The following is a 16,767-nucleotide window of genomic DNA, read 5'->3' as shown; positions in this document are numbered from 1 at the left end:
CTGATTGTTGACCGAAGAGCTAAAATTCCAGTGGTGAAGTGAAAGTGACTGTCCAAAGACAGAATTTGAATGGATGTATCACTGGGAGTTTATTAAAACTGAAGGCAGAGGGCCTCAAAGGGAAATCATTCCAATGGTTGAAGTTATTCCTCACACAAAAGTAAATGATTGTAGTTGATGGAGCTATCACTGCAACTGGACTTCCCTTCGGATGTGCTATAGGCAGATTCCTCAGCATGGACCTACTTTCCATCATATCATCAGAAGTGGGGGGTTTGCTGGGGACAGTGTAAAGTTCAATTTCATTTATGATTCTTCAGTGAATGAAGACATCCATGTCTGCACACAGCAACATTGAAGCAGGGGCTCACCAGTGGTAAGTGACAGATGTACCACAAGTGTTCCAGTCAATGATCATCTCCAACTCAAGAAAGTCCAATCATCTGCCCTTGATATGCAAAGGCCTCACCATTATCAGGACTCCATCATCAACAACTTGGTTGCTTATCAGGATTATATTGTCAACAACAACTGACCAGAAACTAATCTTGTCCAGCCACGTAAATAATGTGATCACAGGAACAGATCAGAGAGGGATATCCATTGGTTAATGTCTCACTTCCTGACAGCCCACTATCTAGGAGGTACAAGTTCGGAGAGTAATAGAATACTCTTCACTTGCCTTATGAATGCAATTCCTAGAAATCTCAAGAAGCTCAGTTCCATTCAGAATGAAGCAGCTTCTTTTATTGGCACTAAATATTAATTTTCCTCCACCATTGATGTGCCAAGGCTGCAGTGTATACCAACTTTAAAAGGCACTACAGTTACTCACTTGTCTTTCAGTATCGCTGGGTCGTATTCCTGGAGCTTTACTTCCAGGAGCACTATGGAGTGTCTTCACCGAAAAAAAATCAAATCATCCAAGGTAATACAAAGTTTCTGGTCAGTGAATGTCAACATATCTGCTCCTTTAAACAGGTTTACAGATATGAACATTGAGATCCCACAACCTACTCCACCCAGAGCAATTGGGTGGGCACACTAATTCACAGGAAAGAGTTAATGTTAGAACGTCCATGAATGCGAGAGCCCCCCCCCCCAACCCCCCAGCAGTTCCATGCCTCATTGATTGCCTCCACAAACTTGTGCAGCCTTGTCCCTGTTTGGCCAATCCTATCCTTCGTCTTTCGACAGGCCTCAATGACATAATGCCCAGACGACGGCAGTCAAAAGCATCATGGCGTGAAAATCTGAAAAGCTTGTTTTCCCTCTTGTGTTTGTGGTTCTGAGGTGACTGGTGAAGTAAATGAATGCCTAACAAGCTCTACAGGTGTTCATTCTACAGTCTTGACTTGAAATTCCCAGCATCATCCCAAATGCTCCTTCTCCTCATTGAGTGGCCCTTGACCAAAGATTTCTAAGAGTCAATGGTGATGATTCAAGGGAAGGTTGAGAAAATACTCGAAAGTTTCCTTCTGTCCACATGTAAACATTTCCGGTGTTGGAGCTTGGATCAGTGTTTCTGTTTTGGGATTCAGGTGCTGGGCACGTGAGTGAAACTGAGTTGATTGATAGTAATTAGGGCCTCGATGCTGTAAACATAAGTGAATCTACATCAACACACAAGAAATGCTGGAGGAACTCAGTAGATTAGGCAGCATCTATGGAGGTAAAGAAAGGTTGATTCTTTGGGCTGAAACCCTTCATCAGCACTTCATCAGTGCAGGAAATGTTGACCTGGGAGAGGGCACCGATGCTGGTTCACTTAGTTTTCTAGTGAATTTGGAGGATGTGCAGAGGCTGGGGAGAAATTATTTGGTTATGATAATTACTCTTCAGAATCAAAGTATGAACATGGCCAAAAGTAAGAAAAATACTATAGTTCACCAAGAACATGCACTTCTGAGAATGTGTTTGAATAGATCTTCATCTTCTGTCTATGTTGCAGAGATGGAGATATATTTGGGAAGATTAAGTTGATGGGGCAGAAGATTGTGATAGTTATTTTGCTAGATAGTGACTGAGAAACTGAGTTTCAGATCTATTAGGTAAATTCAAGCATCCTGAGCTGCACTGTAAGTGTCTGGTCTGGTGTCCAAATTTCATCTTGGAATCCACTTCAGGTGAAGAGTGATGAGTGGTTTCTCTTTCTCCATTTCTGTTTTTGGTTGGAGTCCTGGATTGTGCGGCAGATAACATAAAAGAATTATCCGACAGGTGATTGTTGCTAAGTATTGAAGAGTGACTTTAGGCTTCAACATGCACTGTTATGTTCAAACACACATTTGGCTCCCCTGCAATTGTTGATGTCATTCTTCTGGGTTTGTTTGTGGTAGCATCACCCAAAGCAGTTGTTTATAGTGCTGACAGTCACCTTTTAGGAGTACTTCCGGGTGCAAAGTATATTATAGTATCTCCTAGTGCAGTTTTGTGTTAACCCTTGCCCGTTAGGCAGTTAACCTAAATATTGAATCAGAAATGGGTTATTATCACTGACATATGCTGATTGGAAGAGGATATCAGCAGGGATGAGAGAAGAACAGCAATGGCTGGAGTTTCTGGGGACAGATTGGCAGGTGCAGGACAGATAGATCCTAAAGATGAAGAAGCATACAAAAGGGAAGATGATGCAACTGTGGCTGACAAGGGAAGTCAAAGAGAGCACAAAAGTAAAAGAGAGGGCATACAATAGAGCAAAGAATTGTGGGAAGTTAGAGGATTTGGAAGTTTTTAAAAAACCAACAGAGGGCAACTAAAAAGTCATAAGAAGAGAAAAGATGAAAGATGAAGGTAAGCTAGCCAAAAGTTTTTTCAGATATATAAAGAGTAAAAGGGAGGTGAAAGTGGATACCAGACCACTGGAAAATTACACTGGAGGTAATAATGGAGGACAAAAAATGGCAGACGAGTTTATGAAGTATTTTCTGTCAGTGGTCATTGTGGAAGACACTAGCTGTATACCAGAAATTTGAGAGTGTCAAGGGGCAGAAGTGAGTGTAGTTTCTATTACTAAGGAGAAGGTGTTTAGGAAGCTGAACTTTTTAAAAGGTAGATACTGTAAGTCACTTGGACCAGATGGACTAACCCGCCGCCCCCCCCCCCCCCCAGGGTTCTGAAAGAGATAGCTGAGGAGATGGTGGAGGCATTAGAAATAATCTTTTAAGAATCACTAGATTCTCCTTGGTTCTGGAGGACTGGAAAATTGCAACTGTCACTCCATTCTGTAAGAAGGGCAGAAGAAAGGAAATAATAGGCCAGTTAGCCTGATTTTGGTGGCTGAAAAGGTGTTGGAGTTCATTATTAAGGATGAGGTTTTGGAATACTTGGAAAAACATGACAAAATAGGCCAATGTTAGCATGGCTTCCTTAAGGGGAAATCTTACCTGAGAAATCTGTTAGAATTCTTTGAGGAAATAATAAGCAGGATCAGTGCATGGTGTTCACTTGGATTTTCAGAGAGCCTTTGTCAAGGTGCCACACATGAGGCTGCTTACCAAGATAAGAACTCATGGTATTACAGGAAAGCTCCTAGCATGGATAGAAGATTGGCTGACTGGCAGGAGGCAAAGAGTGGGAATAAAGGGGGTCTTTTCTGCTTGGCTGCCGGTGACTAGTGTTGCTCCACAGGGGTTAGTGTTAAGACTGCTTCTTATCAATAACTTGGATGACCAAATTGATGGCTTTATGGTCAAGATTGCAAACAAAATGAAGATAGGTGGAGGGGCAGGTGGTGTTAAAGAAGCAAGGAGTCTGTGGAAGGACTTAAACTGGGAGATTGGGCAAAGAAGTGCCAAATGAAACATAGAGTAGGGAAGCTTATCATCGTACACTTAAGGAATAAAGGCAGAATATTTTCGAAACGGGGAGAAAATTCAAAAATCAGAGGTGCAAATGGACTTGGGATTCCTCATGAAGGATTCCCTGAAGTTTAACTTGCTGGTTGAGTTGGTAGCGAAAAGGCAAAAGCAATATTAGAATTAATTTTGAAACGACGGGAATACAAGCATAAAGGTGTAATTCTGAAGCTTTGTGAGGCATTGACGCGTCTCCACTTGGAATATTGTGAGCAGTTTTGGGTCCGTTATCTCAGGAGAGATGTGCTGGCACTGGAGAAGGTCCAGAGGTGGTTCATGGGAATGATTCCAGGAATGAAAGGGTTAATGTATGAAGAACATTTGATGGCTCTGGGCTTGTACTCACTGGGGTTTAGAAAAATAAGGGGGGGGGGATCTCATTGAAACCTACTGAATTTTGAAAGGTCTAGATAAAGTAGATGTGGAGAGGATGTTTTGAGTAGTGGGTGTGTCTAGGACCAGAGGGCATTGCCTCAGAATAGAGGGACTCCCACTTAGAACAGAGATGAGGAGGAATTTCTTTAGCAGGATAGTGAATCTGTGGAATTCATTGTCACAGACTGCTGTGGAGGCCAAGACATTGGGCATATTTAAAATGCTCTGTAGTTTGATAGGTTCTTATTCAGAGTGTCAAAGGTTGCAGTGAGAAGGCAGGAGAATGGGGTTAAGGTGAATATTGTGCAAACATTTTTATCTTGCATCTAAATGAATATTAACATATATTAATACACATGGTATCTCACTTGCTGCTTAGGATACATTGTCAGGAACAAAAATGTGCATGAAATAAGCAACATAAGGAGCCATTATTATTTATAGCAATGATTCACACTGAGAATTGATCCTATACTGCATACTTATGGACTTAAGTGTATCAGTTGCCCTAGTCTACACAAACCAACCCTCATAAGCCTCTCTAATTCAATGCTGGGGTAAGCACCCATGAAAAGATTCCCAGCACAGCAGGACGCTTTTAAAAAAGTACAGGGTGGTAGGCTGGACTGGTGGACCAGAAGGACAATAAAAAATTGACACTCTGCAATGGTGCACCAGTCTATGCTGCAAAAAGGGTACTTAAGACTGTGGCTATCCACCAGATAGACTTCTCCAGTCACAAATAACCATCCAACCATTAATGTTTGCTTCCTGCCTCTGAATCAATTTTGGATTCAGCTTGCCACACTCCTTTAGATTCTATGTACTATTACTTTTGTTTTACCAGGCTGCCATGTGGGACTTTGTCAAAAGCCTTGTAGAGTACATCAGATTTACTGGTCTTATTGACTCGTTACCTACTCCAGCAATTCATCAAGTTAGTCAGACACAACATGCTCTTTACAAATCCATGTTGACTGTCTCTGATTAATCTGTGTCTTTCTAAACAAAGTTAAACCCAGAAACATAACCACATTCACTAACCATTTTCTTGCTTATTAACCTGCAAGTCTAGGCATTGCAAAGAACACTTCTCCTGTGCAGTTTTATGCAATCTCTGTCAGCATAATATTCCATCTGTCTCATGAAGAAGTACCCTGACTGTGACAGTAGCTTATCTCTGATCATGCAGCCAACCATTTAAAAACGGATATATTGCAAATATGCTTATTTAAATATTTATATACACTTGGAGAGAGTTGAAACCATATTGGTTAGATGCACTTGAATAACAATGTTTGGTAAAAGCTAAAGCCCAGAACAGGTACTTACAAGGCAAATATTACTATTCTGTTAGTAAGCATATCATTCATGTTCTCAAACTTGCAATTTTTTAAGCTTTCTGCCATTTGATGTCAACAATTATCCTAAAGGCTATGAATTGTCTCTTGGAATTTAAACACAATTTCTAATATATTTTTATTTTCATAAGTGTGTGGTAATCTGTATTAATAAAATTTAATAGCTCAAGGACCTTAATGAGAATTATTTACAATATCAGGTAGTTTATAACTTACAATAAATTAATAGCAGAACATAATATAATGACAATTTAAATTAAACAAATTGTCAGCATTACCATCCCTTCCCTATATACCCATCAGATAAATAACTTCACATGAATATGGAATCCTTTATTTTGTAAAGAGAATCTATGGAGCCAGACATAAACATGTACATGCATGCTTAATATACCATATTTCAAAAACTAAAACTTTTACCAGGGGTTCCCAGCTTGGGTCCACAGACCCCGCTGTTTAATGGTAGGGGTCCATAGCATAAAAATGTCTGGGAGCCCCTGTTCTAGAGAATAAATAAACATTAGGTAGTTTTAACATGCAATAGTAATAAAATCACATATCAATCTGGCATTGCAACATTATAAAAAGTATTTCAGATTCTGAATTGAATGACTGGCACCAATTTAGTGCTTTCTCTCATTCACATTTATACTCAGTGTCTACTTTATTAGGTACACCTGCTCATTAATGCAAATATCTGATGAGCCTATAATGGGTCAGTAACTCAATGCATAAAAACACGCAGACATGTTCAAGAGGTTCAGTTGTTCAGACCAAACTTCAGAATGCCGAAGAAATATGATCTAAGTGACTTTGACCATGAATGATTGTTGGTGCCAGACGGGGTGGTTTGAGTATCTCAGAAACTGCTGATCTCCTGTGGTTTTTGATCATAACATTCACTAGAGTTTACAGAGCATGGTGCAAAAACAACAAAAAAAAAAACATCTAGTGAGTGGCAATTCTGTGGGCAAAAATGCCTTGTTAATGAGAATCATCAGATGAGAATGGGCAGACTGGTTGAAGTTGACAGGAGGACAACAGCAACTCAAATAACTATGCATTACAACAGCGATGTACAGAAGTGCATCTCTGCAGTGGATGGGCAACAGCAGCAGAAGACCACAAACGTACTTACAGAAGGTACCAAATAAAGTGTCCACTGAGCATAAATAACAGTATGTTAATCCAATAATCTAAAATCCAAGTAAAATCATAAGCCCAAGCCTATACCAAAGTATTGATCCAGTATAATCAAATATTAACAATTTTGTATTTCAATCGGTCTTTAAGAAGATACTGATTTCCTTATAAATGTTTCATTACCAGATATTTTGAAATTTAACAGTACTATTTAAGACAAAGTTACTTTATTTTCAGCATTTTTATAAATATTATCTAGATACAAACCACATTGAGTTGCCTATTTATATTTAAATGATTATTACCTCCATTCACTAATAATCTTCTTGAATTGACGCAATTTGAATTCATGTTCATCTGATCTCAATGGTTCACTGCTCCGATCTCTGGATCCTCACAGACAACTGATCCTCCAGGATTATCCTTTAATAATTAAAGAGGCATGGATGATAATTTATCTATTCACTGCTTATGCATTCATGAAACTAATTTTACTACTTGCTTTTTTATCCTCAGTACAGTAATATGCTTGCAAAGTTTGTGACAGCTTAAGGTTAAAAAGATGAAATCTTGAAACAGTACACTCAAAAAACCATTGCAACAACATGAAGATTGTTAGAAAATATTTGTTGCCAACTTACACACTAAGTAAAATTCAGTTCCGCTAAATAAACATGACTGCGTTATGAGTTAAAACTAGAAAATTCAATTCTGTCTCTGTTAAAAGCATTACTGAGCAACATTCCTCGACTGCTTCAATAACTTTGTAGTTTGATATTTTATATTTTGTGCTTTTCGCTAATTTTTCTGTCATTTCCATGATTAGTTCTTTATTTTTGCATGTTTTTTTGATGTTTTTCTTTGTACTGCTTTTCTTTGTTTCGTGGCTTTCTGTGGCAAGACGAATCTCAGAGTTGTATACTGCATACATACTTCGATAATAAATGTACTTTGAACTATGATTGAGGTAGAAATTTTCATTTGTCAAGTCAAGTCACTTTTATTGTCATTTCGACCATAATTGCTGGTATAATACATAGTAAAAATGAGACGTTTTTCAGGACCATGGTGTTACATGACCCAGTACAAAAACTAGACTGAATTACGTAAAAAAACAACAGAGAAAAAAAACAACTACATTAGACTGCAGACCTACCCAGGACTGCATAAAATGCACAAAACAGTGCAGGCATTACAATAAATAATAAACAGGACAATAGGGCAGTAAGGTGTCAGTCCAGGCTCTGGGTATTGAGGAGTCTGATAGCTTCGGGGAAGAAACTGTTACATAGACTGGTCGTGAGAGCCCTAATGCTTCGATGTCTTTTCCCAGACGGAAGGAAGGAGAAGAGTTTATATGAGGGGTGCGTGGGGTCCTTCATAATGCTGTTTGCTTTGTGGATGCAGCGTGAAGTGTAAATGTCCATAATGGCGGGAAGAAAGACCCCGATGATCTTCTCAGCTAACCTCACTATCCGCTGCAGGGTCTTGCGATCCGAGATGGTGCAATTTCCGAACCAGGCACTGATGCAGCTGCTCAGGATGCTCTCAATACAACCCCTGCAGAATGTGATGAGGATTGGGGGTGGGAGATGGACCTCAGTCTTCGCAGAAAGTGGAGACGCTGCTGGGCTTTCTTTGCTATGGAGCTGGTGTTGAGGGACCAGGTGAGATTCTCTGCCAGGTGAACACCAAGAAATTTGTTTTAACTTATTTGCATAAAAAATGTAAGAAGTAGAAGCAAGAGTTGGCTATACCATCCTTTGAGCCCGCTCCACTGTTCATCAGGATCATGGTTGATCTCCTATCTCAGAACCTTTTTCCTGCACTGTCCCCTGATCCACTGATTTCCTTAGTATCCAGAATTCTATTAAAGTTTGTTTTCAATGAACTACAATGACTAAGACTCCACAGCCCTTCAGGGTGGATAATTCCAAAGGTTCACCACCCTCTGCACAAACAACTTTCTCCTCACCTTAGACATCCTTCAACTTATTATCCCACGTTTGTTGCCCGGTCCGACATGTGACCTGCCAAGTCCTGTAAGAATTTTGCAAGTTTTAATGAGACAGTCACAGTCTGCACTCTTCACACCTCTGAAACCAATAACTTCTACTCTACTGTTATAGGATTAGTGAATAGATCCCTAGTACAACGAAATGGACTCTTGACCTCACAATCTACCTTATTATGATCTTGTACCTTATTATCCACCTGTACTGCACTTTCTCTCGAGCTGTTACATTTTATTCTGCATTTTATTATTGTTTTACCTTGTGCTACCTCAGTACATTGTGTAAAGAATTGATCTGTATGAACAGTATGCAAGGCAAGTAAATATGACAATAATAAACCAATTTCAATTCCAATCTATTGGAACTTTGCTGCAATCCTTCTGCGGCAAATACATTCTCCCTGAGGTAAGGAGACCAAAATTGTATACAGTACTCCTGTGCAGTCACAAGGAATGCCTATACAAATACTAAAGATTTCCTTACTCTTTCCTTACTGATTCACAATCAACCTCTGTTGTAATAACAACCAACATACCTTTTCTCTCCTAATTATCTGTTGCACCCTATATGGAGTCACAATAGACCACAGATGCTGGAATCTGGAGCAAAAATAAAGCAAGGTCTCAACCTTGAAATATTGACTATCCCCTTACCTCCACTGAATGTTGGTCAGCTTACTGAGTTCTTTCAGCAGTTCGTCTTTTTCCTTCCTGCTGTATGTCATTTTGAACAGTATCATTCTCTCACCATTTATCAAATACTTCTTTTGCTGTTCTGACCACCAAGATCAATAAACTCACAATTTTTCCACGCTGTATTCAATCTTCCATGTTTTAACTCCACTTGTCCTTAACCTTTGAAGTCTACTCTGTACTCAGGATCTCACCATGCCTATTGGAGTTCTGGAGAATGAGAATCTCTGTTTCAAAATGGAAAAGGTTTGGCTTTTGTGCCTGTGTCACAAAAGTATCATCTGAGGGGAACACAGAGGAGACTGACAGGAAGAATTAGACAACTGTCGGATGTATGCACAATTTTCTTCAAATTAATATTAATAGCAAGAAAATTTACATATGCATTTGTGATGGATATTCACTTTCCAAGGGCCGAGAAGCTTTTTGTTAACCATAGCTTTCCAGCACAGGAGTACGACCTTTCCAGAGAGTCAGAGCTGTTTGCGACAAAGTTAAACCTCTAATCAATATTCTTTTCTTGGCTTTTTGTTGCAAACCAGTAATTAGTGAAGCCTTGTAGGCCAATGTTTAATTAACGTAAAATAATGGGGTTATGCTAATTGGTCTGTGTCAAACCAGACAACAGTGGTGAAGTTATTTGCTCCATTATGACTGAGTTCCAAGAAGCTTGCAGCCCAGACTGATTTTGTCACTTAGCACATCAAACGTGTCACAATTCAAGAGCAGATTAAAATTTAAGGTCTACAAAATGAAGATTTTTGAGGGAGTTCACAAGGTCCCTTATGCTTTTTTTCTGGAACATTTTCAGTAGGACTGCAGCAAAATACAAAATAAAGGCATAGCAGTATCAGGAGTTGATCCCTTTCAGTACCTTGTTTTGATTAAGAGATTGTTGCAGTTGTGATTTTACTATTAAGTGCTGATTGATACTTGACAGCTTTAAGTAATGAAAGCAATGGGAAAATTCAGAAAAGCATTAACCTTTTTTCTATTGGCCATGAACCACCAACATGCAGAAAAATAACTTCAATCTTCAGTTTCCATGCTGGATAGTAGAAGCTCAGTGATGTATTACAAATATAAACATGGTTCTGATGGTTTGGGCTAGTGTACCATCTACGCACATTCACACCTCTGATCATTTATTAGTAGTCTACATTAACCATTAGAAGGATGTCAAGGAGACTTCAGGAACCAAATATTCTTAAGCCTTCCACCGGACGTGAAGAGGAAAACATGGAAGAATTTATTCTGTTTTTTGTTTCCTGATATCAGGATAACTGTTCAGTCTCAATAGAGGATAACATGATACTTGGATAGGTTAAGCAACGTGCACTTAAGCACTGCCAGAAAAGGGCAAACAGAACATCTACTGTCTGATTTATTTAGCACTACAGAAAAATAACTGACTTGATCTGACAGCAGAATTTCAAAATATGTGCATGACTTTTGAAAAGTATACACGTAACATAATCACATGATGATACCCCATGGGATTGTGCCACACAGCAGATTTCAAAGATTCTCATTCAACTGTAGACGCTTAAACAATCTGGCTTGGTGTAAACTACTGACTAGTCACACATAATTGGAAATTGCAGTCTTAGGACACAGAACAACTATCCATTGAATGCATTATGCAAACTCAAGCATTACAAAAAAATCCTTCAGATAAAATTTCTTGATTCATCAGGAAGCATTACCTCTGCTGAAACAGGCAACTAAAAGGTCAGAGAGAAAAATTCCCCTGCTTGCTTTTGTCAAGGGTTTTTGACTTGCTGAGATATTGGAGCTCTCTGGGGAGAGAAAGACTAAAACTTGCTGTCACTCTGAAGACAGTCGTTTATACAGCTGTCTGAAAATGTTTCAGAAAAAGGCATAAGGGACCTTATGAACTCCCTCAAACATGCTGCTGATATCAATTTGTTCTCATGTAAACATGCGCAGAAGGTTGTTGAGGATTTGCTCTATGAACCTTAGACTGTGCTACAAATTGCTGTACAACACTTTATGCTGAACTTGAATTTAACTCTCTAATTACTGTTCACTAATTTGTTCATTCTCCCATCTAAATTTTGTAATTGGAAAACGGGCAAATGGTGAGCATGCTTCTGTTTAGTGAAAAGCACCATAATGTGGCTACTAGTACAGTTGAAAAGAGTGAACAAGTAAACCAGCAGCTACTTCCAGGTGAAGCCAATGCTTGCAGTTGACAGTAGGTGCAGTCTTGAGGTCCTCTAAAGAATAAGCCATACCTTCCACTGACTACAGAAGATGCTTATCACCCTCTAGGAGTCTCTTTAGCAGTCTTTTGCTGGAAGTAAGCCCCAGTATATCCGCAAAGCCTAGTCAGAACTACATCCAGACAAACTCACTGTAAGCTGGGGCCTGAGAACCTGGGTTATAGGAAGAGGTTGAATATGTTAGGACTTTATTGCCTGGAGCACAAGAAAATGAAGGGAGATTTGATAGAGGTATACAAAATTATGAGGGGTACAGGTAGAGTAAATGCAAACAGGCCTTTTCCTCTGAGGATGGATGTGACTAGGACTAAAGCTCATGAGTTAAGGATGAAGGATGAAGTGTTTAAGGGAACATCAGGGGGAACTTCTAGGGAGAGGGTGTAGAACAATTTGACAGCAGAAGTGGTGAATGAGGGTTTGATTTCAATATTCAATATGGATAAATACATGGATGGGAGGGGCATGAAGAGCTATGCTCTGGTTGCAGGTCAATGGGACTAAACAGCATAATAGTTCAGCATAGATTAGATGGGCTGAAGGGACTGTTTTTGTCCTGTAGTTATGTATGACTCAATATCCTCATCACCCTGACGCATTTCATATCATAGTGAGAGATTACCATCAGGAAATCCTTGCCCAATTACTATCAGCATATAACCTGTAGCACCAGAGGACCTCACATGTGAACATTGCTATACTCAGATAAGGAATGCCTACTGTTCCATGCCCAGACTACATTTTAGGAAATCTGATCTCTTGGCTGACCTTCTCCTACCTGCACACAGACCAAGGCAAAAGACCAAAGCTCCAGAGATTAGGACAACAAAGAGTTGGTCGTGGGAGGTGAAGGATTGGCTACAGGACTGCTTTGAGGAGGTGAACTGGGACTCATCTATGGATCTGAATGAATACACAACGGATATCGTGGGCTTTATCAAAACAGTCACGGATGAGAATCTTCCCAGAGAATCATCTTCCCCAAACAGAAGCCCTGGATAGATAGATAGATAGATAGATAGATACTTTATTCATCCCCATGGGGAAATTCCAACTTTTTTCCAATGTCCCATACACTTGTTGTAGCAAAACTAATTACATACAATACTTAACTCAGTAAAAAAATATGATATGCATCTAAATCACTATCTCAAAAGCATTAATAATAGCTTTTAAAAAGTTCTTAAGTCCTGGCGGTAGAATTGTAAAGCCTAATGGCATTGGGGAGTATTGACCTCTTCATCCTGTCTGAGGAGCATTGCATCGATAGTAACCTGTCACTGAAACTGCTTCTCTGTCTCTGGATGGTGCTATGTAGAGGATGTTCAGAGTTATCCATAATTGACCGTAGCCTACTCAGCGCCCTTCGCTCAGCTAGATAGATAGATAGATAGATAGATACTTTATTCATCCCCATGGGGAAATTCAACATTTTTTCCAATGTCCCATACACTTGTTGTAGCAAAAACTCATTACATACAATACTTAACTCAGTAATAATATGATATGCATCTAAATCACTAACTCAAAAAGCATTAATAATAGCTTTAAAAAAAGTTCCATAAACCATAAGATACACCATCTGCAGAAGGCCAGATCAGAGGCATTGAAGTCTGGTGACCAAGAAGGTTACAAGAGGTCCAGGAACAATATCTGGAAATCCATCTCATGGGTGAAGTGGTAATTTGGGTCAAAACTAAAATCGATGAAGAATGCTCAACTGTTGTTGCCGGGCTTGAATTCTATTACCTCTTAAAAAATAAAATCAAATGACATAGGCAGCAATGGGGCTTTACTTCTAGAGGACCACAAAGCTTTCTATACTCACTTTGACCGTCATATCATGAAGGAACCATCACAAACTCCTACAGCCTCTGAGTGACCCTGTGAGTTCAGTGTCTAAGGCATATGTGATGGTTTCCTTCAGGAGAATGAACCGACGGAAAGCATCTGGCCCAGATGGGGTAGCTGACTGTGTACTAAAGACCTGGGCTGATCAACTGGCTGGAGTGTTCACTGAGATCTTTAACCTCCCACTTTGGCAGTCTGAGGTACCCATATACTTCAAGCAGTCTTCAATTATACAGGTACCTGAGAAGAATGTGGTAACCTGTCTCAATGACTATCATCCAGTAGTACTTACATCCACGGTAATGAAGTGCTTTGAGAAGTTGGTGATGAAACACTTCACCTCTTGTCAGAGAAGTCATCATTTGCCTACCATTACAACAGGTCCACAGCAGATGCCATTTCATTGGCTCTTCACTCAACCTTGGAATGTCTATACAGCAAAGATGCATACATCAGGATGCTCTTTACCGACTACAGCTTGGCATTCAATACTATCATCCCCTCAAAACTAATCAATGTTTCAAGACCTTAGCCTCAATAGCTGCTTGTGCAATTGGATCGTCGATTTCCTCACTTCCAGACCCCAGTCAGTTCAGATTGGAAACAGCATCTCCTCCATGATCTCCATCTGCACAAATGCACCACAAGGCTGAATGTTTAGCCCCCTGCTCTGCTTGTTTTACACCTATGACCATGTGGCTAAGCAGAACTCCAATGCCATATTAAATCTGCTGACAACACTAGGCCATAGGCCAAATCAAAGGTAGTGATGAATCAGCATATAAGAGGGAGACTGAAAACGTGGCTGAGTGGTGCCGCAACAACAACTTCTCACTCAACATCAACAAGCCCAACGAGCTGATTATTGACTTCAGGAGGAGGAAATTGGAGTTCGGTGAACCAGTCCTCATTGGGAAATCCGAGGCGAAGAGGGTCAGTGACTTTAAATTTCTCAGTGCTATCATTTCAGATCTGTCTTGGGCACAGCGCTAAGTACAAATATGAAGAAAGCATGGCAGTGTACTACTTCCTTAGAAATTTGCAAAGGTAACACAAAGGTGGAACCCACTGATGATGGTGCTAAACAGTGAATCCTTTGCTTGCATCTTTGGAAACAGCTTTATTACTATCTTTAATATCTTTTTTTCCCTTCCAAGGTTCTTTTGAAGATCCTGACCTGGAGTTACACTCTGACTTTGGCTTTTTTGTGGGAGTGGGACCCGCTCTCAGGGCTTCACAACCGGCTGCTTTTCGATATGCCAAGGACGAGAAGAGTAGTGCACCTTAAGGGTGCCAGATTTTCGTGGCTCTGGAGGTGGGCTGATTCAAGGCTGGTGCTGCCGCCGATGACGGATGAGTCGCGGGAGAACAAGGAACATCGGAAGCAGTAGGCTTGCTGTTGAATGTGTGCCAACGGCATGACGCTCGGAAAAAGGGACACAACAGAGTTTTAATATATACATTAATGATCTGGATGATGGGGTGGTAAATTGGATTAGTAAGTATGCAGATGATACTAAGATAGGTGGCATTGTAGATAATGAAGTAGGTTTTCAAAGCTTGCAGAGAGATTTAGGCCAGTTGGAAGAGTGGGCTGAAAGATGGCAGATGGAGTTTAATGCTGATAAGTGTGAGGTGCTGCATTTTGGTAGGACTAATCAAAATAGGACATACATGGTAAATGGTAGGGCATTGAGGAATGCAGTAGAACAGAGTGATCTAGGAATAATGGTACATAGTTCCCTGAAGGTGGAACCTCATGTGGATAGAGTGGTGAAGAAAGCTTTTGGTATGCTGGCCTTTATAAATCAGAGCATTGAGTATAGGAGTTGGGATGTAATGTTAAAATTGTACAATGCACTGGTGAGGCCAAATTTGGACTATTGTGTACAGTTCTGGTCACCGAATTTTAGGAAAGATGTCAACAAAATAGAGAGAGTACAGAGATTTACTAGAATGTTACCTGGGTTTCAGCACCTAAGTTACAGAGAAAGGTTGAACAAGTTATATCTTTATTCTTTTGAGCGTAGAAGGTTGAGGGGGGACTTGATAGAGGTATTTAATATTATGAGGGGGATAGATAAGAGTTGACGTGGATAGACGTTTTCCATTGAGAGTAGGGGAGATTCAAACAAGAGGACGTAAGTTGAGAGTTAAAGGGCAAAAGTTTAGGGGTAACACGAAAGGGAACTTCTTTACTCAGAGTGGTAGTTGTGTGGAACGAGCTTCCAGTAGAAGTGGTAGAAGCAGGTTTGATTTTGTCATTCAAAAAAAAAATTGGATAGTTATATGGAACGGAATGGAGGGTTATAGGCTGAGTGCAGGTAGTTGGAACTAGGTGAGAGTAAGCGTTCGGCATGGACTAGAAGGGCTGAGATTACCTATTTCCGTGCTGTAATTGTTAAATGGTTATAATGGTTAACACCATAAATCAGCGAGTTGATTTGTTGTGTCGCCCCTCTTTCTGTGATATAGGGACACCTCTTTTTCCCTTATTAGGGAGAGAGTGTCATGGTCCGGTCCGAAGTCTGTATTTCAGTTCACGGTCCGGTCCGTGGACTCCGGATCCTCTGGCTTTCCCTTGTTTCGGTTGGACTTAACCATAAACACCTGATGCTCATCCTGGGGCTGGGAATATAAGTGGCCCTGGGATTGAGCGTGGTGGGGGGGGTCATCTTGTGAAACTTCCCTGGGAGCAAACGGCCGGTGAAAGGCTAGAATGGCCACTTGCCATCTTTAGGCTGGGATGGAGAACCATTGCTTCTTGGAGCCTTGCTGTCATTAGTCGGAGCTGCCATTGCGGTATGGCCCATTTCCTGGGCCAGCTGGGTGGCCGTCAGCCACCCAGAGCTAGGTAGGGATCCAGTTGTTTCTGTAGCCAGACAAGGTTGCTGGCCGTAACTGTGACTCGGAGCAGCCCCGATGCAGAGATGGAACTGTCTGTTGTTCTTCGATGTTTGTCTCTTCCTGTCCTCGCCCCGTGGGGTAAGTCAGGCCATTCTGCTGTTACCTGACGGACGGTCCTGCCCCACCTTGGTGTGGAGTGAAAGTTGAGTCCCGGCTTGTCGAAGGATAAGTCCCGGCTCTATGTCTATGTACTGTCCAGTCTCATGTTAGTGTCTTGTTAAAGATGAGTCCTGGCTTATTGAAGGATAAGTCCCGGCTCTATGTTGAGTATAGTTCCTAGTCTGCCTCCAAGACCCCAAGCCTCAAGCTTCGAGCTCCAAAAA

The 16,767-nt window shown here is 40.6% G+C and overlaps 1 protein-coding gene across 1 annotated transcript in view; it reads right to left on the bottom strand.

Annotated features, from left to right (window-relative positions):
• LOC140738504 (uncharacterized) overlaps nt 1–16,335 on the bottom strand; it is a 95,390-nt gene extending 79,055 nt beyond the window's left edge. The window contains exon 1 of the mRNA XM_073065871.1: nt 16,269–16,335. Within this exon, the coding sequence (XP_072921972.1) occupies nt 16,269–16,335 (67 nt within the window). The remainder of the gene's footprint in view (nt 1–16,268) is intronic.
• Between the last annotated feature and the right edge of the window lie 432 nt (nt 16,336–16,767).

The sequence above is a fragment of the Hemitrygon akajei genome, chromosome 2 (genome assembly GCF_048418815.1).
Source record: "Hemitrygon akajei chromosome 2, sHemAka1.3, whole genome shotgun sequence".
NCBI classification, from domain to species: Eukaryota; Metazoa; Chordata; class Chondrichthyes; order Myliobatiformes; family Dasyatidae; genus Hemitrygon; species Hemitrygon akajei.
The sequence above is the reverse complement of the archived record's forward strand: the minus strand, read 5'-3'. Positions and strand labels throughout refer to the sequence as shown.